The sequence below is a fragment of the Lissotriton vulgaris genome, chromosome 3_1, assembly GCF_964263255.1.
Source record: "Lissotriton vulgaris chromosome 3_1, aLisVul1.2, whole genome shotgun sequence".
In the NCBI taxonomy this organism is placed as follows: Eukaryota; Metazoa; Chordata; class Amphibia; order Caudata; family Salamandridae; genus Lissotriton; species Lissotriton vulgaris.
Genome location: NC_141689.1, coordinates 197,647,734 through 197,669,793, shown reverse-complemented (window position 1 = coordinate 197,669,793; position 22,060 = coordinate 197,647,734). Strand labels below are relative to the sequence as shown.

At 45.9% G+C, this 22,060-nt stretch overlaps 1 protein-coding gene across 12 annotated transcripts in view; it reads left to right on the top strand.

The window, feature by feature from the left end:
• Nucleotides 1-22,060, top strand: part of CELF4 (CUGBP Elav-like family member 4) — a 1,334,281-nt gene that overhangs the window by 1,104,937 nt on the left and 207,284 nt on the right. For all 12 annotated transcript variants that reach the window (XM_086960321.1, XM_086960314.1, XM_086960320.1 and 9 more), the window contains exon 6: nt 13,745-13,888. In XM_086960321.1, the coding sequence (XP_086816447.1) occupies nt 13,745-13,888 (144 nt within the window). The remainder of the gene's footprint in view (nt 1-13,744; nt 13,889-22,060) is intronic.

The window sequence follows — 22,060 nt, the reverse complement described above, 5'->3', positions numbered from 1 at the left end:
TCAATAACACTCAGTTTAGTGTCAGTTAATGCCCTCAGATGGGTGGAGATCTCCCCTCCCTCAACAGCAGTTCATTATGGAGCCCATTTGTCAACTCCAACTGCCTTTAGACAAAAAAAGACTCACAGACAATTTAAAACATGGCGGAGTTAAGAAAACAATGAGAGCGTGGGACACGGCGAACCCCTCCCTTGATGCCCCCGCTCACAGGGGCAACAAACAAAGAAACTGCGTCTGTGGGGGATTTAGAAGGAATATGGAGCACAAATGCACCCATATGAGAGTTTAAAAGGCCTGTGCATGCCAGAATGGCCCTGCATCATATGTAAATCTGCTTCTAGCCAGTGTGTACACACGACCCAGGCCTGCCATTGGACGCGCCCACACCCAGGAACATTTAAAATGATGTGGTTGACAACGGGTCGCCGTGTCTCCTTGTTTTAGCCCACCTTAGGCGCTCAGCAGAACTATCCATTGTCAGGCAAAAACCAGTGTCCCTCATGTTCATGAGGCAGTGGATCCAGCCAGGGAGCTAAAAAGGCAAGATTCCATCTCAACCCTACTCAAAGATGAAAGTTTACACACAGTCCTGTTCCTGACAACTTCTGGCCGGGCTTTCAAATGGCCAATAACCTGTTCTTGGCCCAGGGGCTTCCGGGGCTCCATGCAAAGTTTGGACTTGGGATATTGCTCACATATTCTGGACATTTCCAAAAGTTTATTGATCTCTGCAAGGCCATGGTCTATAAAAGCACCAGGAAGGCAGGAGGAATGACCAGGGCTAAGGAGGCCGGGAAATAGAAGCATCCTTCACCGTAGGGCATCGACGCGGCCGGAGGCTCTGGTCTACAGAGATGTCAGCTCCATGGGTTTCAGGCTGGGATGAGCAGCGGCCTCTTTCATATTAAAGATTTGCACAGAACTCACCCAACTGGAGTGACTCAGAGCCTTACTACATGTGACGTGTAACTTTTAATGGGGCCAGAAACAGGAGTCAGCCCCTATCCGCAATTACAAGTGATGATATTAACAGACCCATTATCTCATGGTGGGGCAATACTGTAAGGTTTAATGGGGACAAATCTTCCGGGTCATTCCTTGAAGATGTAAACTGGAGGACGTCAATGGTAAACAAAATGGGATTACAAGCTTTCATGTGGAAATCAGTGCTGCAATGTAGTGTATTGTGACTGAGAGCATTGTAGTGACCCATTTGTGAAGGTCCTGTCACCTTGTCATAGCTGAGTCCATGAGTTACATCTCAATCCGTGGCACTCCCTTTCTCATCCGTGATCTGTAGGCTCAAGATAGATCTTGCGTCATGGTACCCAACAGCATGGCTGATTACTTATATCCTCCAATCATCAGAGACCGTCTCTCTAAATCTCCACTAATGGACCAACCTAGACACATTTGTAGTCCTACCTTGTCCCTTTGTATATCCAATCAACACATGAAAAGAGATACACCATTGCAGAAGACCCCTCGAGGAAAGAGACTGGATGGAAATTTTGCATCACCAGTCAAAACAACTGACTACTAGAAGCTCACCTTCACAGTTTCTAGAAAAATATAATTCCTGGAAATGGTTTTATTTAATCATAGGAAATATCAACTGTGTCAGTGAGAACAAATTGTACAATGTGTGTGAGTCTAGAGCACAGAAGTCTATCTGCACCAGTAACTAATTTCCAGCATTTGTTAGTCGACCATGGCAATCTAAAGCAAAGGATTTGAGAGAGGGTGTGGCTTAATGACTAGAGCGGTTGACCTCGAAGTTGGGGACCCGGGTTCGAGTCTCGTCAGGGACGCTCAACATCCTGTGATTGTGGGCAAATCACTTAATCGCCCCATGCCTACAAAAAAATGAATGAGCCAGTCTGTAACACAACTGGTGCTCATGTAAAGTTCTCTGATACCTTTGAGTCGAGTTTGTGCTAAAGAAAAATAAAAAAAATTAAAAAAATTGGTTATAGTGCTTTGAAAGCCAGACAACATCTAGAGTCCACTTTGGAGCCCTCACAGAGCTCGCAGTCTTTGTCAGCAGCCAGTCTTTATTTATTTCTGGGCACGTCAACCCCCACTGTCTCGCTATGGTCAACATTTTATGGCTTGAGAAAGAATTATCATAAGGCAATGTTGGGTACCAAACCCTTCTTCTCTCATCATTTGGGTCAAGATCTGGACTAGGCTGGCCCAGTTCCTTGCTTGCATTAACCTCCATGGCCACTGCTTGGGGTGATACATGTTGCATATTGAGGAAGCCCTTTCAAATACCCAGCCTGGCATGATTTCCTCAGAGGTGGGTAGTAATGGGCAATCTACTGACAAAATCACCCCCACCTCTTTCTTTCCCCCCCTTATTTAGTGATGGGGTGCTTCTCTGCCAGATGAAACACATTTGCAACTGCTGTGATACTGTCAGTTGTGCGGCATCGCAACCCCCCATCCTGTTTAGGACAGAACTTCTAGCACTGTCACCCCATTTTGAAATCTCCTACAAAGGACATCTGATGATAAATGTCTTGCATCCTGAATCCATACACTCCTATTTTGAGGGTTTGTCATTGCAAAACATAAAAATGCGCCTGGGTCCATCCCCCTGTCGCCATGGTATGGTGGACTTCCCAACATCACGCATTCCATTGGTCGGCTGAGGGTGGGGCAACGGAGGCGCGGTTTCTGCACCCCAGCGGTTTGGTGGCCCGCCCGCCAAACCTCAAACGAGGCCCTTAATCTGGGTTTAAAAGTCCGTGAGCCCAGCATTATCATCTCATTACAGCCCATCCTTTAATTCCGGATGCACTGAGGCACAGGGCACACTTTATCTACCCTCCCCATTGTTCTATAAATGAGCTAATAAATCAGCTCTTCCCCACCCCTGGAAGAGAGTGCCAGGCAGCCCGACAGCCTGACAGGGGGTATGAATCATGCAGGCACACGAGGCGGCCTTGTGGGGCCTGCACACTCATCCGAGCGGCTTTTTTTTCTCTCCAGTCACATCTCTGCAGCCTTGCAGGCAGCTGCTAGGACAGCTAAGAGCCCCTGGGGGACCTGGCAGGCTGCAGTGGCTGTCGTTTGTTCCCTTCCTTCAAACTGTTCTGTGCTGTGGAATTCATTACCTCCAAATGGGATAAGAGGGAGAGCCCGGCCGCAGGCCTTGCATCCTCGTCTTAGACAAAGGGAGCTAATTGGTTCCATCATGTCCTTCTATGGCTCTGAAGGGACCGCCAACTACATCAACAAAAAGGAGCTCGCCGCCGAAAAGTTGTAGAGGTCCTGGTAGCATCACGCGCGTCCCCCGCAGGGCTTCCTTCGACGAATGCCTGTCTCGTATAGATAACATTGGAGGCCAGCAGAGCTGAAATAACTACTCTTTGACACCTGTCCCTTTGCAGTATTTAAGTTGTGCAAAGGGGAGCCTGGAATATCAGTGAACACCTGCAGACTGTTGATGGGTACTTGGATCCTGGGCTCCTCTCGCCTACAGAGAACATTGGTCACTATCAGCAGCCATGTTTGAGGTGTAGCAACTGAGCGGAGCGGTAATAGCAGCGGGTTCGACTCTGCTTGTGCTGTGGTTGGGTGTGAGACTAGAGCTTCTGAAGGGGTTAACAGGAGGTCCCACCAACCGCAGAGAAGGTTACAGAACTACAACCAGGCAGACAGCCAGGTGCCGGCAAACTGTCTAAAGCAAGATAAGGCGAAATTACCCTCAGTGACATCAGCAGCACTGATGTGGATACAGGATACACCCATGGCCTGAAGCATGAGGGTGGACCACAGCAGATGTGTTACTACTAATAAGGAAACAGCCAATTACATGCGGTAGTGGATCAACCCTTCTTTTGGGCACCTGCTGAACCTAGTGTAAGATGACTGGGGAGCCCATTACTATCTATGTTCTTCATACCTAAGCAGGTTAAAGTAGTGTTTTCCTAGCCTAGCAGAGGGTTTACTGTGCATAATGATTGTTAGCATGGGGTATATTTGTGCCTGCATCATATTTCTACCTTCTGGAGGGGCCCTTATCTTCTGAAAATCCTCTGATGCAGGCACATGCATCTCTGTCTGATGATACCAGTTGTGCTCTCACCGATATAGCCTGTCTGGACGCGTGCCCTGTCACATGTTGTCTTGTTACTAATCGTGACGTGGCAGTAGGGTGTTGCCAACCATGCATACACATCCAGTTCATATCAGCTCTCTGTTCTTCAGATACAGGTGTACTGTTGCTGCACCTGTGTGACATAATCTACAGTGTGCATTTTGCATCGCCTGGCCTCTTATACATTGTCTAGTATATTGTAATCGCTGTATCCGTGTCATCAAATGCATGTCATAGGCCTCTAAAATGGTGGAATGAAAGCATGAACTGGAACCTGGTTAAAGACACATCAAGCCATTTTGATTGTAGCAGGTACCAACCTGCCCTACATAGTACGCATAGTCATAGAAACATAGCTGTATGGTAACGGGTTATGCTACTGAAGAAGGTAAAACTCTACCTACCTGAAGCTGACCTCAGAATGACAAGCCCACGTCCACCAGACAGGGCGCAAGACCCCTAGCCATGGACTTCCTACATCCACGCTGACCCGCTCAAAGTGCATTCAAATAACTGAGGAAATATCCCAACTCTAATGGGCCTACAAGGGCCGAACCTCCCATCAGAATCATCATGATAAGTTGCTGCATCACCGACAAAGAACCAACCACTGCTGCACCAGCATTTCTGGCCAAAAGCCCAACCTACCCTGCAGCCAGCATGACAAAAGGAGTCGTGATGTCCCCAAGCTTGCAATCGAGAGGTGCAGAAATGAGAACAACGGCAGTCTAGCCTGCTTCCTCTACGTATCAAGGGTCTGGGCAAACATTCTTCCTCCCATCAGGCTTGCGCCATCACTCGTGCAGATCAGAAAGTAGCTTCAAACTGACCTCTTCAGAAAGCACGTCATCAATCTTTGGTGGGTCCCCTGGTTTCTTCTGCCTTCCATTCCTGAAACCAAACTCCCATCCCTACCCAGTACTATTGCACATAACCATGAATGGTTCCCTCCTTAGGGTCTGCCCCATCTCTATCACTAAGCAGTACTGTACTCCTTCCCATCTAGGTTTACATAATACAAATACCATTACATAAACATAAGCCAATAGCCTTTGAAGACTATTGATTCTTATGCATGTGATCTAGGAAGCTTGTGGCGAGTAGCAAACCTGCATTGCATAACTCTCCTTGACAATATATATACTTTAGTCTAATGGGGAATGAAGGCAAGCAGTGCTGTCTGTGGCGTGAATGCATCAGTGACTTTGCAGATTGCCTTGTAAGCGAATGTCTATGAAATTCTAAGGGCATCACCAGAGACTCACACTGCAAGGTAGCAATTGCATCGCGGTGTAGGTCACACAGTAGCGATAATGTTTAGCAGGCTGTGTCGGCCACCCAAGAAAAGCAGATCTCTGTGGACAGTCTTGGTCTGTGTGGTAATGAATAGCGTGTCCATCAAATACATCTTTTTTCTTCAGATTCTAGTCTGATTTAGTTCACAAAATGCTTCAGCATGTGTTACATGTGTCTTTGTAGCCATCCTGTGCAGATCCATTTCTAAGGTCTTCATTTCATAGATGTCTTTGGTGTTCATTAAATCAATGGCTGAGTAGATGATGGAGCCTCCTGTGTGTTGGCTAATCCCATATTGTTTTATGTTGCTGTGAGGGCTACAATGCTAAGTCTGCGTTTGCAATGATCTAGATTAGGGTTCTCCTGGAGGGTCAGAGCCGTGCCAGATTTTTACGTTTATCCAACTGGGGATATGCTAGAAACCTGGCATGGATCCAGCCCTCCAGGACTGACTTTGGAGAAACCTGATCTGGATTGTAGGCCTGCATTAAAGCTGGTCGGTAATGAGATATCTGCCGCTTTATGAAGGGAACGCTTACTCCTAATTGACCCCCCAGTGGAGTTTACCCTCTCCTTGGGTTAGTTTACTTGGGGAAATGTTGGTATATTATTGTCTGAATTAAGCAATCCTTCCACAAATCAGGTACTTCTCGTCTGCTACCCAATTGTAAGTCAGGCTCTATTACTCTTTGGTCTTTAGGATTTCAGAACCTTTCTCTCTGTGGTTTCCTTTATGTGTCTGTCATTGCTTCCATGTTTCCAGGCAGTCAGAAAGGGGTGACCTCGGCCACTAATGGCAAGGGTGGAGTTTAGATAAGACACAATGAAGGAGTCATGGTTCTTTTCCTTCAGAGTATGAACTGTACCCCTGGTTGTAGGTCACACTAATTGGATTGCCTCATCTTCTGGACCGTGGGCCAAAATTCATTTTTAAGCAAAATTAAAACTGAGGTAATGCTCCATCAACCATTGCAAAGTGTGCAATGTTTGGTGCTGGCATCCATTACAACGCAACTTTTACAGTGCACTACCATTACGACGCAACTTTTACAACGCAAGTCATTACAACGAATTGCGCTGGAGGGCGCTCTAGGATAGGGAAGAGTTTAATTACTATCCAACACCTTCCCTACGATCCACGGGGACTGGAGTTGGAATAGTAAATTAAACTATTCACTATCCAGTGCCCCCCAACGCAAGTCGTTGTAACAACTTGTGTTGTAAAAGTTGCGTCGTATTGGCATGCGTTGTAAAAGCATGCATTGAAACGTCATACAACCGTGCTGGTCTGGCTCCTGGCTCGTTCTTGTGATTGCTCTGGGTCTGATCACCTAATTCTGGCAACTCCTGCAAACAGATGCTGAATAACCTAGGTTACGAAGAGGAGCCCGTAGTGAGACCTAATGAAGTCATCTACCCAGTGGATTTAAACTTCACTATCTAGTAGCAGTACTTACTGGGGGGTATAGGAGGGAGGGGATGGGGGTGGCACAAGGGAGTATGGAGAGAGGTCAGGACTGTTTGCGACCCAGATTGTCATATTTTTAGAATAACAAATGGAGCAGGCCTTTCTCTGCATTGCCCATACTTTGTAGCGGCTTACGAGTTAGCATGTAGTAACATTCGCAATACATTATCACTCACTTCCTTAAATAGTTGGTTAATGTGTACATACCGGCTAAATAGGAATCCATTCTCTGCACTTAACTCCATTATAATAGCCTTAATCTGTACATTCTACGCCACCTTTGTAGATCAGTTTTACGTTTGATACTACAAGAATTCAATATTCTGATATTTCTTTTTATATCAGCAATCCCAAAGTTGTGTCATCTTTTGGGAGTTGTGTCCTCTAGTTGTGTTGAGTTCTAGAGCTTCCACCTGGTCCCCTATATTTGTCACTTCTTGTTAGTTTACTAGCTCTTCAAAAATCAATAGTAGCTGTCTAGGAGTACATTCAGATAGTGTGAGGACCATCGTCAGTGAGGGACTCTGGGCGCTATAAAGAAAGATCAAGCGACAATCCACACAGATAACCCTCCAAAGACTACACATCAAACAGACTTGAATTCGGTTTTTTCCTGAACCCAAGGAAGTTAAAATACTTTCCTCAAATCAAGAAGTAATACATTCCTACAAGTTACTCTGTGATTTTTTAAAAACTTTCCATCCTATTTTGCTTGCCTCACATTGAGGACAGCAAATAGCAAACTCAAGGGGGACTGGAGGTGACGTCGAAGGGTTTATTTGCAGACTTTAACATCTGGTAATTAAGGGGAAATACAGCTAGGTTACTGATCTGCCTGGACAGAATGAGATGCAATGGGGTTTTTATCAATTGGGCAGAGGCCATTCTCCAGATTACAGAGGTGAAGCTATATGGATGAGCTGTTCGGCTAGAGTTGGGGTTGTCCTCCTAAGTGCATTGCTTATACTGTGTGTGAATGTTATGTCCTGTGTGTGGTCTCTTGAATAAGTGAGCAATATCTTGATTGAACCACAGAGCATCCAACTTCCCTCCTGAATAAGTTACTGACCTAAACTTCATATGTCAATTTCCTGATGCCATGCAATTGTGATTAAGTTTGCCTTTCACGGTTTCGTCTACGCGCTGTACGTGTCATTCAGGACCCCACAGTCTGGATAGGTGTCAGTTCAAGGACCTTTGTAGTCCATGCAGTTGACATTGCAAATTAACTTCCATCCCAAAACGTCAATTGCTGAGGGCCCGGTACACACCTGTAGCAGTGAAGAAAGTGGCACAGGCCCCTGAGTGTATTTTTAATGAGTCTTTGACACTTGCACTGGGTTGGTCCATCAGTCCCATCATGACAGGATCAGAGGGCTTTTCAACCTCCACATATTAAGGCAAGTACAGTCAATATCAATCTACATCAGTGTAGTGGGCATGACTGATTGAGAGGTCTGCATAAGAGTCCTTCATGCGTGGGCCAACATCATGCATGACTCCTTGCGTGCTGCTCACAACACAGCCAGCGATCATTAGAAACAGGCTACCAAACAGCTTTCGGATCAGGGTTAATTAAATGAATGTTGCAATCTAATTAAAGGCTGGAGCCGGGTGATAATTAGCAGGGACTATATGCATTAAAATATGCGCATGTCGATGAGCTGCAATTAAGACTGTGATTTGGGAAGATCGATATTCGGCATCATGTGATTAAAAAGTAGGAAGCAGTCGGCACGAGGGCCTCCGACGCAGTGCCGGCATCGCTGATTTCCATCTCAGAACCATAATAAGTCTTGCACCCTGATCTACATTCTTGAATGGCGCATTCATCTCCCTCTCGCCTTTGTTTCGTTAAGCCATTCATTTCCCTCCTCGTTCATCGCCGCGTGGCTCAAGTGGTTATAGATTTATTAGCAAGCAAGCGAACATGCAGGGGGAGCGAGCGGGGGGAGTGAGAGTGGCAGGTCAGAAAGAACAATCCCTTGCCATTTCAAATTGTTTCATCCTATAGCAAAGGACTGCTTGCTGTATTGCTGCCAGGCATTGTAGAGGCTTTCTTTCATGTCGGCCATTGTTCTGATAGTCACAGATTTAACCTAATTCTGTTTGGGCAGATATTCAAGAAGTGATCAAAAGAAAACAAGCCAACATAGTGTGACAAAGAAAAACTCTCGTTTGCGTCAAAATGCAGATTGTATGTCATATTGAGCGAAGCCGGCATGGGGCACAGTTCTCATGCTATAACATGTCAATTCTAGGCCAAAGAGGGCGCCAGAGCTCACCTATAAATATAAAATATCCCCAAATGTGATCTAAAGAGTCAGAATTTTTTTACTTCCCCTGCATTTCCAATAATCCTTTCCATGGGCCCTGATGGGATGAAACCTCTCAAATATGATAAATCTATGGACCATTGTTTCCATCTTCTACCAACATTGATGCAAATGTTGAGTGCATGCTTACGGAAACTGATAAAAATCATATGTCGGCAATACAGAGTAGTCCTTAGAACTGTAATTGTAAGATAAACTAATTAGTAACATGTATGTTCTGATGGAGCTCTAAGACAAAAAGATAAAGTAGTAGGTGGACGGTGTAAAGGTCATTTGTTCACTTTTATTCTAGCGCATACTTGACAGGGTAATTGTATCACAGCATTTCCATAGCGCTTGTCAAGGACCCAGAGCCCTTAGCGGAGACATTCTTTGCTTGTCATTCTTAGCTGCAAGGATGCGGAAGGGCGTTAGTAGCGGGGTCATGTAATGTTGAGCATTGGTGTTGTGTTTCATGCCTGGAGGGTGTGCTTCTAGCTTAATTTCTGGATTGTTTTTGAAATTACTCATAAATGAAGCATTACATCCCCAGTTCTAATACCTATCCCCTGTTTGCTCCATTGATTGAAGGTTGCCCAGTCTATCCCACACTTCTTTTTGTAATTCTGATGATGGCTTTGGCAAGTTTCTGCTTGATACTTACATTGAAACGACATTGTTAAAAATTACACTAAGCAGAGAGCTCTCCTGATAAACAGATTTAACAAGAAAAGGAAGCTGTACATGGAGAATAATAATTGTGTGAGTAGTGATTTCTACAACAGTGTTGCCATTTTATTGCAGTTTATATAAGAGTGGTTATTGTCACTCAGATAGACTGATTTGGCTCTGCTGGGATTTGAACCTGTGGTATAAACCCAGATCTCATTGACCTGTTATTATTTCACAGATCCACTGTTCCAGCAGTCTGGAATGTCCAACAAACAGGCCTTTAAAATGAATATTGAGGCCCAAAAGCAGAAAAGTGCAGATTATGGCAGAGAAGGCTGGTTGTTTCACTGTTTTCTATGTGTTTAAAATGTTGTATGTTATTCCACAAATATGATTAATTCAGTTCACCCCACTCTCTTTTGTGTGCTGTCTGGTAATGGTTTCAGTCTTACCTCTCAAAGAGCACCAACTCTGATTTTTAAAGGATTCATGCTCTGGAGACTGCCCTCTCCATTGCGATGTCCCTCAAGGCTCTGTTCTGGGTCCTTGGCTTTTCTCTCCTTGTTTTTAGAAACAATAGAGCGGAGTCAAAAGTAGTGCATTGTTGAACAGAATGGAGCATAGAATAGGGTATTGTTAAATATTGTGGACTTTAGAATAGTGTTGCTGAACAGAGTGAAGTGTAGAAGACTGCATTATTTTATGAGCAGACTATGAATTACTGTATTGTTGATTAGGGAGGAGCATAGAATAGTGTATTGTTGAATTCAATTTGCACTAGAAAAGAGTATTGTTGACTAGAGAGGAGTGTAAAAAAGTGTATTAAATAGAGAAGAACATAGAAGCCTGAGGTGTTGAATAGAGTGCAGTATAGAAGAGAGTGTTTTTGAATAGAGAGGCGTGTAGAAGAGTGTGTCGCTGAACAGAGTGGAGTATAGCAGAGTATTGCTGAATAAAGTAGATTATAGAAGCGTGCATTGGTGAATAGAGTAGAGTATAGAAGACTATTGCTATATAGAGTGCAATATAGAGTGGCATATTGTTGCATAGAATAGAGTACAGAAGAGCGTGTTTCTGAATAGAGTGGAGTGTAAAAAAGAGTATTGTGCAATAGAGTGGAGTGTAGAAGAGTGTATTGTGCACTAGAGCGGTATGTAGAATAGTGTATTGTTGATTAGAGCGGAGTATAGAAAGGAATAGTGCATGGAATAGGGTCTTTTTCACAGAGTGGCGCATAAATGACTGTTTTGCTGAATGGACTGGAGTATAGAAAAGTGTACTACTGAAGAAAGTGGAGCATAGAAGAGTGCTTTGTTGAATAGAGCGTAGTATAGAAAAGTGTTATGCTGAAAAAAGTGTAGCGCTGAAGAGTGTATTGTTGAATAGAATTGAGTGTAAAAGCGAGTATTGCTGCATATAGTGGAGTATAGAAGAGTGTACTGCCGAATAGAATGGAAAATAGCAGAGTGCATTGTTGAATAGAGTGGTGTGGAGAAGAGTGCATTGCTGATTAGAGTGGAGTGTAAAATAGAGTATTGCTGATTTGAGTGGAGTACAGCAGAGTACTGCTGAATAGAGTGAAGTATAGAAGAGTGTATTGCTGAATAAAGTACAGTATAGAGGAATGTATTGCTGAACAGAATCCAGTATGGAAAAGTGTATTGCTGAGTAAAGTTGAGCATCGGAGAGTGTACTGTTGAATTTAATAAACAGTAGAAGAGTGTATTTTTAAACATAATTGAGTGTAACAAGGTATATTGCTGAATATAGTGGAGTATAGAAGAGTGTACATCTGAATAGATTGAAGAATAGAAGAGAGTCTTTTTTATTAGAGTGGAGTGTAGAAGAGTGTATTGCTCGATAAAGTGGAGTATAGAAGAGTGCATTGCTAAACAGAGTGGAGTAAAGAGGAGTACTATTAAATAGAATGGCATATAGAAGAGGCTATTGCTTAATAAAGTCGAGCGTTAAAGAGTGTATTGTCGAACACAGTGGAGTATAGAAGAGTATATTAGATAGCCTCATATGGTGCAGATAGCCTCATATGGTGCAGCTTTGTGGGGTTATACTAATCTGGATAGTGTGCAGATAGTAGAGAATAAACTTATCAGACGAATTTTGTCGGTCCCTAACTCCACGCCTACTTACTCCATACATGAGGAAGTTGGCCTACCTTACATCATAGATGGATTGAAAATGGCCCCTTTACTTTTTTGGGCCAATACCTGGTTAAATACCGAGCTGTCCCTAAATCACACAATCCTTAAAGATGTGACTGCAAGGGAGGGGGCAATGAAAATAGCTTGGCTGAGATATATAAAGTCATCATTCACTGCCCTCGGGAGACCTGACTTGTACACAACACCGTCAATAATCAGGAAAGCTGACATTGCATGGATCAAGAAGGAATTCCAGGGGAGGACACGCTTAGAGAGAGAGGAGTCTGAAGTAATCAAACCATTAGTAAGAGCACATTTGGTTTTGTCCTCTTCCCCCTCGATGGAACCATACCTGCAATATGTCTCTAAACCCTTGCATAAATTTTTGCTAACCAGATTTAGAATGAATTTGATCCACTATTCTTTAGGCATCTTTCCTACGTGGGGCAAACCGGAATATGCACCACCCTGTGAGTGTGACCAGTTCTCTAATCAGGACACTTTCCATTTTTTGTTTTTCTGTGCATTTTACAATACTGAGAGGAGAAAATATCTAACTCCCCTCCTGAAAACACTGGGCTTCATTCAAGTGAGACCAGCCTTGTTTTATCTCCAAAGATTACCAGATGCATATGTCACTTTTTGTGTAGCAAGTTTTTTAACAGCCGCATTCAGAGGTAGAAACAAAAGAATCCCTAGAACTGTACTGTTTTAAACTAAAAATTAATATACTAATTGTTATTTTATTGTATATATTATGGTGATTAATTAAGTGACTCTTCTATGGATGCTATGTAAAAACCAAATGAACTGTGGGTACTTTTTAAATGTTTTTAATATATATGTATGTTTTTGCCTTTTATGATTTTAACAAAAATCGAATAAAGTGTATTTTGACTGAGTATATTGTTTGATAGAGGAGTGTATTGCTCAATAAAGTGGAGTATACAAGAGTATTGCTGAATAGAGCAGAGCATAGAACAGTGCATTGCTTGATAGAGAAGAGCATTAAAAAGTGTATTGCTCAACAGAATGACATGTAGAAGAGTGTATTGTTTGAGTATAAAAGAGTGCATTGATGAATACAGTGAAGTATAGAAGAGTGTATTTCTGAACAGAGTAGAGTATAGAATAGACTATTGTTGAATATAGCTGAGTCTTGAAGAAAAATGTGTTGTATAATGAGGAGTGTAGGAGACTGTATTGTAGAACAGAATGGAGTAGGGTTGAGTGGATTAGTGTGTTACATAGAAACCTTTTCTGTGCAATACACTGCTTACTTCCCTGGACCCGCTAGGCATGGTAGGACACCTCAGCTCATTCAGAAATAGATGCCGATAGAGCCAACCAGGGCTATGTGACTTTCATCAGATCTCTAAGCCTATCCAGGAGCAAGGCTCATCTGTGTCTGTGGTTGCATCCTTCATTGACCACAGCATCTGAACAATATTTGGGGTTTCATCAATGTGTTCTCTTCTCAAACTACATCAGGTAGGGTCATTTTGATTTGATGCATAGGTATATGTTATTTCTAAGCTGTCTGTGTATTTCCTTCTACATCCATTGGCATGTTTAAGGAGGGACCCCATGTTATTATTAGTTCACCTCTGGATGTGATATGCTATACCCTGTGTGTATCTTGTCTCAGTAAGTGAATGAAATTATCATGCAGGTTCACAAACCATGAATACATTACAAGAACGTCTCCTTTGTTTCTTTCCTATAGGGGGCGTCTTCGAGCCTGGTGGTCAAGTTCGCCGACACAGACAAGGAGCGCACAATGAGGCGCATGCAGCAGATGGCTGGGCAGATGGGCATGTTTAACCCAATGGCTATCCAGTTCGGAGCATATGGCGCCTACGCACAGGCAGTAAGTTTCTCTGTCCAGTTGGTTGCAATGGGTGGAGGAAAGGGATGTTCACGGGAATTGGGAAAAAATGGGAATTTTAGCCCAGTGGTGCACTCAATGCCTATATATAGAGTTTTGTTCCTTTGATTTCTGGAAGCACTTAGTAAAGTCATAAAACGAGGGATCGAGGATTGACATGAGGAGAGGGGTGGCACTTCCTGGCACGCGCTGCCGGTGTCATGCGCTGGAAGGTACCACAGTTTAGCTGGTCAGCATCCTATCTCACAGAGGAAGAGAACGTTCTGGATAATGAAAATAAAGATTTTTTAGGAATTTGTTTTCTGTTTGTTTGAAAAGAGTCATTCCACCAGCAACGCCCCATATAGTAAGGATCTGGTACAGCAGGACATAGGTGACGGGCTACCAGAGGGAAAGTCTGGGCTAGCAGCTGCTACCCCTGACTACCCCTAATTGAGATCCATGTGACGTCTGAGAAGGAATATCTGCTCAAAGTCTCCCAGACGCGCCAGAGCTGCTTCAGGGCTGCGTCCTGTGTTTGGAGACTGATCTCACTGCAATGGTTCAAGTTGACAGATCTGAACTTCGAAGCCTTAAAGTGCTTCAAGGCCTCGTCAGGGGTAGTTTGCGCTATGTGAATGCATTTACAGTTTATAGTGATTATCCTTTCTAAAGACAATTAGAATGTGTCTACTTGCTCTATTTACAAGCTGTATGTACTCGTGTTTTACTTCTGTAATGATCATGGATTCCAGCCCTAGTTCTTCTAGATGTTGCAGAGTCCAAAGCCCAGAAACTGTGTTCACTGGTTAGCAGTCTGTTGTAGTTGTATATTATGGGTGTGTCCACATTTTTGGCTTTGTGAATTGGGTTCAGTTTGAGCATGTGTCTTCTTCTTGTGTGCTCTTCTACACCCACAGAAAAAATACGTCTATTAGAATGAGCCCACTATTTGCAGCCTCCTCCATTCATGCAACAGAACATGGCATCTCTTTTGGTGGAGCATACGATATGTGTGTCCTGCTCCATACATGTGCACACTGCTACCCATCACTTACTGTGTATCACACAATGTGTGAAGCCTCTTCCGTCTGTGTGAACAAAGCATTCCATCTCTTGCTGCGCCACGCGTGCAATGTGCTGCCTCCGCCATAGATGTGACAGAGCATTCCATCTCTTGCGGTGCCACACGTGCAATGTGCTGCCTCCGCCATACATGTGACAGAGCATTCCATCTATTGCAGTGCCACACGTGCAACGTGCTGCCTCCGCCATACATGTGACAGAGCATTCAATTTCTTGCAGTGCCACACGTGCCATGTGCTGCCTCCGCCATACATGTGACAGACCATTCTCTCATTTGATGTAGTACTCAGTATATGTTGCCTGCTCCATCCATGCTACAGAGCAATCCATCTCATGCGGTGCAGCACGTAATATCTGCTGCCTCCTCTATCTCTGTAACATAGCAATTCATCTCTTGTAATGCAGCACACAACATATGCGACCTTCTCCCTACATGTGCACCCTGCTTCTCCCAACTTACTGTATAGCACAGAACATGTGAAGCCTCCTTTATCCATGCGACAGAACATTCCATCTCTTGCGGTGCAGCACACAACATATACAACCTTCTCCCTACATGTGCACCCTGCTTCACATCACTTACTGTATAGCGCACAATGTGTGTAGCCTCCTTTATCCATGCAACATAGCATTCCATCTCTTGTGGTGCAGCACACAACATATGTAACCTTTTCCCTACATGTGTACCCTGCTTCTCATCACTTACTGTATAGCACACAACATGTGAAGCCTCCTTTATCCATGTGATAGAGCATTCCATCTCTTGAGGTGCAGCACACAACATATGCAACCTTCTCCCTACATGTGTACCCTACTTCACATCACTTACTGTATAGCGCAAAACATGTGAAGCCTCCTTTATCCATGCGACAGAGCATTCCATCTCTTGCAGTGCAGCATGCAAGATGTGCTGCCTCCTCCATCCATGTGACACAGCATTCCATCTCTTGCGGTGATGCACCGATATATGCTGCTTCTCCATACATGTGCACCCTGCTTCCCATCACTTACTGTATACCACACAATGTGTGAAGCCTCCTCCATCCATGCGACAGAGCATTCCATGTCTTGCGGTGCAGCACGCGATAGATGCAGCCTCCTCCATACATGTCCACACTACTTCAAATCACTTACTGTGTAGCACACGTGTGAAGCCTCCTCCATCTGTGCACACATAGCATTCAAATATTGTGGTGCAGCACACAATATGTGCTGCCCCTTTCATACATGTGCACACTGCTTCCCATCAATTACTGTGAAAAAAACAATGTGTGCAGCCTCTCAATTGGATGTGCACAGAGGATTCAATCTGTTGAACTGTACAAATGTATACAAGCAGGCTCCTCCATGACACAGTCTACAGTAATGATGCCTGCAGCCTTGTTCATCGATACACACACACTACATTCCATCACTCACTGAGTAGCACACAGTGTGTGTAGCCTCCACCATCCATGTGCATACTTTCTTTCATTGTTTCCTCTTTAACACAGAATATGTGCAACTCCATTATCCATACACACACCATCTCCCATCTTTTACTGTTCAACACCCATGTGCACAATATCTCCCATCATTTACTGTGAAGCACAAAATATGTACAGCCTCTTCCATCCACGTGCAGACCACGTTCCATTAAACACTCTGCTGCACACGATATTTGAAGCCTCCTTCATCCATGCACAGACCGCTTTTCCTCTCTTACTCTGCAACACACAGTGTGTGCAGCCTCTGCCATCCAAGTGTGCACTACAGGCCATCACTCACTGTGCAACACACAGTGTGTGCAGCCTCTGCCATCCAAGTGTGCACTACAGGCCATCACTCACTGTGGAACACACAATGTGTGCAGCCTCTGCCATCCAAGCGTCCACTACAGGTCATCACTCACTGTGCAACACACAATGTGTGCAGCCTCTGCCACCTAAGTGTCCACTGCAGGCCATCACTCACTGCGCAACACACAGTGTGTGCAGCCTCTGCCATCCAAGTGTCCACTGCAGGCCATCACTCACTGTCCACCACACAATGTGTGCAGCCTCTGCCATCCAAGTGTGCACTACAGGCCATCACTCACTGTGCAACACACAGTGCGTGCAGCCTCTGCCATCCAAGTGTGCACTACAGACCATCACTCACTGTGCAACACACAATGTGTGCAGCCTCCGCCATCCAAGTGTCCACTGCAGGCCATCACCCACTGTGCAACACACAGTGCGTGCAGCCTCTGCCATCCAAGTGTGCACTACAGGCCACCAATCACTGTGCAACACACAATGTGTGCAGCCTCTGCCATCCAAGTGTCCACTGCAGGCCACCACTCACTGTGCAACACACAGTGTGTGCAGCCACTGCCATCCAAGTGTCCACTGCAGGCCACCGCTCACTGTGCAACACACAATGTGTGCAGCCTCTGCCATCCAAGTGTCCACTATAGGCCACCACTCACTGTGCAACACACAATGTGTGCAGCCTCTGCCACCCAAGTGTCCACTGCAGGCCATCACTCACTGTGCAACACACAGTATGTGCAGCCTCTGCCATCCAAGTGTCCACTACAGGCCATCACTCACTGTGCAACACACAGTGTGTGCAGCCTCTGCCATCCAAGTGTCCACTGCAGGCCATCACTCACTGTGCAACACACAGTGCGTGCAGCCTCTGCCATCCAAGTGTCCACTGCAGGCCATCACTCACTGTGCAACACACAGTGCGTGCAGCCTCTGCCATCCAAGTGTCCACTGCAGGCCATCACTCACTGTGCAACACACAATGTGTGCAGCCTCTGCCACCTAAGTGTCCACTGCAGGCCATCACTCACTGCGCAACACACAGTGTGTGCAGCCTCTGCCATCCAAGTGTCCACTGCAGGCCATCACTCACTGTCCACCACACAATGTGTGCAGCCTCTGCCATCCAAGTGTGCACTACAGGCCATCACTCACTGTGCAACACACAGTGCGTGCAGCCTCTGCCATCCAAGTGTGCACTACAGACCATCACTCACTGTGCAACACACAATGTGTGCAGCCTCTGCCATCCAAGTGTCCACTGCAGGCCATCACCCATCTGTGCAACACACAGTGCGTGCAACCTCTGCCATCCAAGTGTGCACTACAGGCCACCAATCACTGTGCAACACACAATGTGTGCAGCCTCTGCCATCCAAGTGTCCACTGCAGGCCACCACTCACTGTGCAACACACAGTGTGTGCAGCCACTGCCATCCAAGTGTCCACTGCAGGCCACCACTCACTGTGCAACACACAATGTGTGCAGCCTCTGCCACCCAAGTGTCCACCGCAGGCCATCACTCACTGTGCAACACACAGTGTGTGCAGCCTCTGCCATCCAAGTGTCCACTACAGGCCATCACTCACTGTGCAACACACAGTGTGTGCAGCCTCTGCCATCCAAGTGTCCACTGCAGGCCATCACTCACTGTGCAACACACAGTGCGTGCAGCCTCTGCCATCCAAGTGTCCACTGCAGGCCATCACTCACTGTGCAACACACAGTGCGTGCAGCCTCTGCCATCCAAGTGTCCACTGCAGGCCATCACTCACTGTGCAACACACAATGTGTGCAGCCTCTGCCACCTAAGTGTCCACTGCAGGCCATCACTCACTGCGCAACACACAGTGTGTGCAGCCTCTGCCATCCAAGTGTCCACTGCAGGCCATCACTCACTGTCCACCACACAATGTGTGCAGCCTCTGCCATCCAAGTGTGCACTACAGGCCATCACTCACTGTGCAACACACAGTGCGTGCAGCCTCTGCCATCCAAGTGTCCACTGCAGGCCATCACCCACTGTGCAACACACAGTGCGTGCAACCTCTGCCATCCAAGTGTCCACTGCAGGCCACCACTCACTGTGCAACACACAGTGTGTGTAGCCACTGCCATCCAAGTGTCCACTGCAGGCCACCACTCACTGTGCAACACACAATGTGTGCAGCCTCTGCCATCCAAGTGTCCACTATAGGCCACCACTCACTGTGCAACACACAATGTGTGCAGCCTCTGCCACCCAAGTGTCCACTGCAGGCCACCACTCACTGTGCAACACACAGTGTGTGCAGCCTCTGCCATCCAAGTGTCCACTACAGGCCATCACTCACTGTGCAACACACAGTGTGTGCAGTCTCTGCCATCCAAGTGTCCACTGCAGGCCATCACTCACTGTGCAACACACAGTGCGTGCAGCCTCTGCCATCCAAGTGTCCACTGCAGGCCATCACTCACTGTGCAACACACAGTGCGTGCAGCCTCTGCCATCCAAGTGTCCACTGCAGGGCACCACTCACTGTGCAACACACTGTGTGTAGCCTCTGCCATCCAAGTGTCCACTGCAGGCCATCACTCACTGTGCAACACACAGTGCGTGCAGCCTCTGCCATCCAAGTGTCCAATGCAGTCCATCACTCACTGTGCAACACACAGTGCGTGCCGCCTCTGCCATCCAAGTGTCCACTACAGGCCACCACTCACTGTGCAACACACAGTGTGTGCAGCCTCTGCCATCCAAGTGCCCACTGCAGGCCATCACTCACTGTGCAACACACAGTGCGTGCAGCCTCTGCCTTCCAAGTGTCCACAGCCTCTGCCATCCAAGTGTCCACTGCAGGCCACCACTCACTGTGCAACACACAGTGCGTGCAGCCTCTGCCATCCAAGTGTCCACTGCAGGCCATCACTCACTGTGCAACACACAGTGTGTGCAGCCTCTGCCATCCACGTGTCCACTACAGGCCACCACTCACTGTGCAACACACAGTGTGTGCAGCCTCTGCCATCCACGTGTCCACTACAGGCCACCACTCACTGTGCAACACACAGTGTGTGCAGCCTCTGCCATCCAAGTGTCCACTGCAGGCCATCACTCACTGTGCAACACACTGTGTGTGCAGTCTCCTCCATCTCCTGGGGTTTGTGCCACATGCCCTGCTCCTGTTCTCTTCCATTTGACCGATGACAGCACCTCTCTTGGAGACCCTGGCAGGCGTAGAGCAGCTTTTCCTACTCTTGTAGGTGGTTGTCGGAGCAGCAGCGCACAGAGCCTGTTTCTAGGGAGATGAACTATCCCCGACCTCCATTGCAGCTGAGCTGTGGAATACACATACAATGTATACAGGCACACCGGGACCAGCGGATCACTCCTGTGCAGAGCACATTTCTTTATAATAACATAACACGGTGCATGATGAATGCATGGAACAACTTTCTGTCCAAAGGATGAGATATTGCCAGCATTTATTGCAATTAAATGTAAAACGTTGTTATGCGGATGCATAATTTTAAATCTACTTATGACCGAAGTCAGAAACTCCTAATAATACCCGCTTAGCCAAATCCTTTGTGGGGTTGTACCTGAAGTGCCCCAGTCTAGGCACCTGCAGCAGACACTGCAAGGAGACCTGGAAACGCATCCAACCTATTAGCCTTTAAAAACCACTGAAGACAAACCGGTTAGCCCACCATCTCGACTTCAAAACAAAATCTACTCTTACTGTCAGGGCCGGCCTTTGCTCAAATCGTGTCCTGTGCAGAACCATATTTGGTGTCCCTTAGCCCCCCTGGTTTTCATCCTAGCTATAGCCTGTAGCTTGAGCTATACAGAGAGCAAACCGTTATCTCCATTAACTTAGCAAATATGTGTTTGCTTTGCATCCTGGTACTTGTAGTCCTGTTTATAAAGTGAGGAGAAGCAAAGTTGCAGGTTCTGGAATGTAAAGAGAAACTGTAGAACTTAAGCACTTGCGTGCTCAGGACGGCCCCGGGGGGCCATCCGAACGCCGTCGATTACCCAGCGTGGCGCAAATTCTGCGCCTGCACTAGAGAATTAATTAGTGGGCGTAGTTCGGATGGCCCCTGGCCATCCTGCGCACATGCCCAGCCGGGAGCCGTCCTGAGCACTTAAGGGGTTACATCCCCTAATTAAATCCCCACACTGCGGCGAAAATCGCACCGCAGGGAAAGGGTTAATAAAGTACCACTAATCAAGTAGCATGGTAGTTTTATATTTGCCAGTATTATGTGATCAGAATGATATCAGATGTTTCATCTTTAGGAAGCAATAATAAAAATGTTGTGTTTATAGAGCTGCTCCCGTCTGAGACCTTCATTGTCCGGCTGTCAGCTGTCCTGTCCGACCTTTTATTCCTCAGCTTTCGGCTCTCCTGTCCGACATTTTCTTCCTCACCGCTGCTACTAATAGAAAATATGATAATGGAGGAAGCAGGGTCAGAGATGGGGGTCGGGCTATTCAGTGCTTAATTTGAGCAAGTGGTTTCCGGTGCTCGGACCAGTACTTAATTATCAGGACTGACACTAGTGACAGTCCACCACATGGGGGCGCTCCCTGTTTAATTATGAGATGAGCACAACAACTGAGTTTACTAAGTCAAATCCGAATTGAAAATGAATAATACCATCCTCTCATGCCATTATTATAGCCTTGTGTTGCCTGAAATAGTCTGAAACGTCACGCTTGTAGGAGTGCGTACTGTCATTGGCTGCGCTGGCAGGGGCAATGTGTAGTGTGCGTGCATGCGTGTGTGCATGCATCCGTCTGTCCATCCACCCCCCACGCTGTGAGGACCTGATCGGTCCTCTTAGTGTGGGTAAACCCTGACAGAACCAAAAACTGTCTTTGTGCGGACCGGTCCCCATGGTGTGTTTAGGTACTTTCGAGTGAGTGTACCAAAAAACTAAAAGTGCAGTTATATTTCCCTCGGTTCCCTTTATAAAATACTCCAGTGTCAAAGTGCGTGTGGAGTTTGAATATTAAATGCATATTTCATTAGGGTCCATGGCTGGTCTGTAGGTAGGTTTTTGTGTGTGTGAGACTTAAATAACGCACAGATCACCCAATTGTCTAGGTTGTAAGATGTAAGAAGAAACGATCGACGCGTCAGAAAGAGCATATGTACTCGTTATGTTTTTTTTTTGTTTTATGTATATCCTGTCTGTAAAAAAAAAAATACAATAAAAATATATTTAAAAAAATAAAAAAAAAAAAAAAAGAAATACAGAACACACTTTCGTATCTTCTCGGCTTGGTGGATCTTTTGCAGCCAAAGGGAG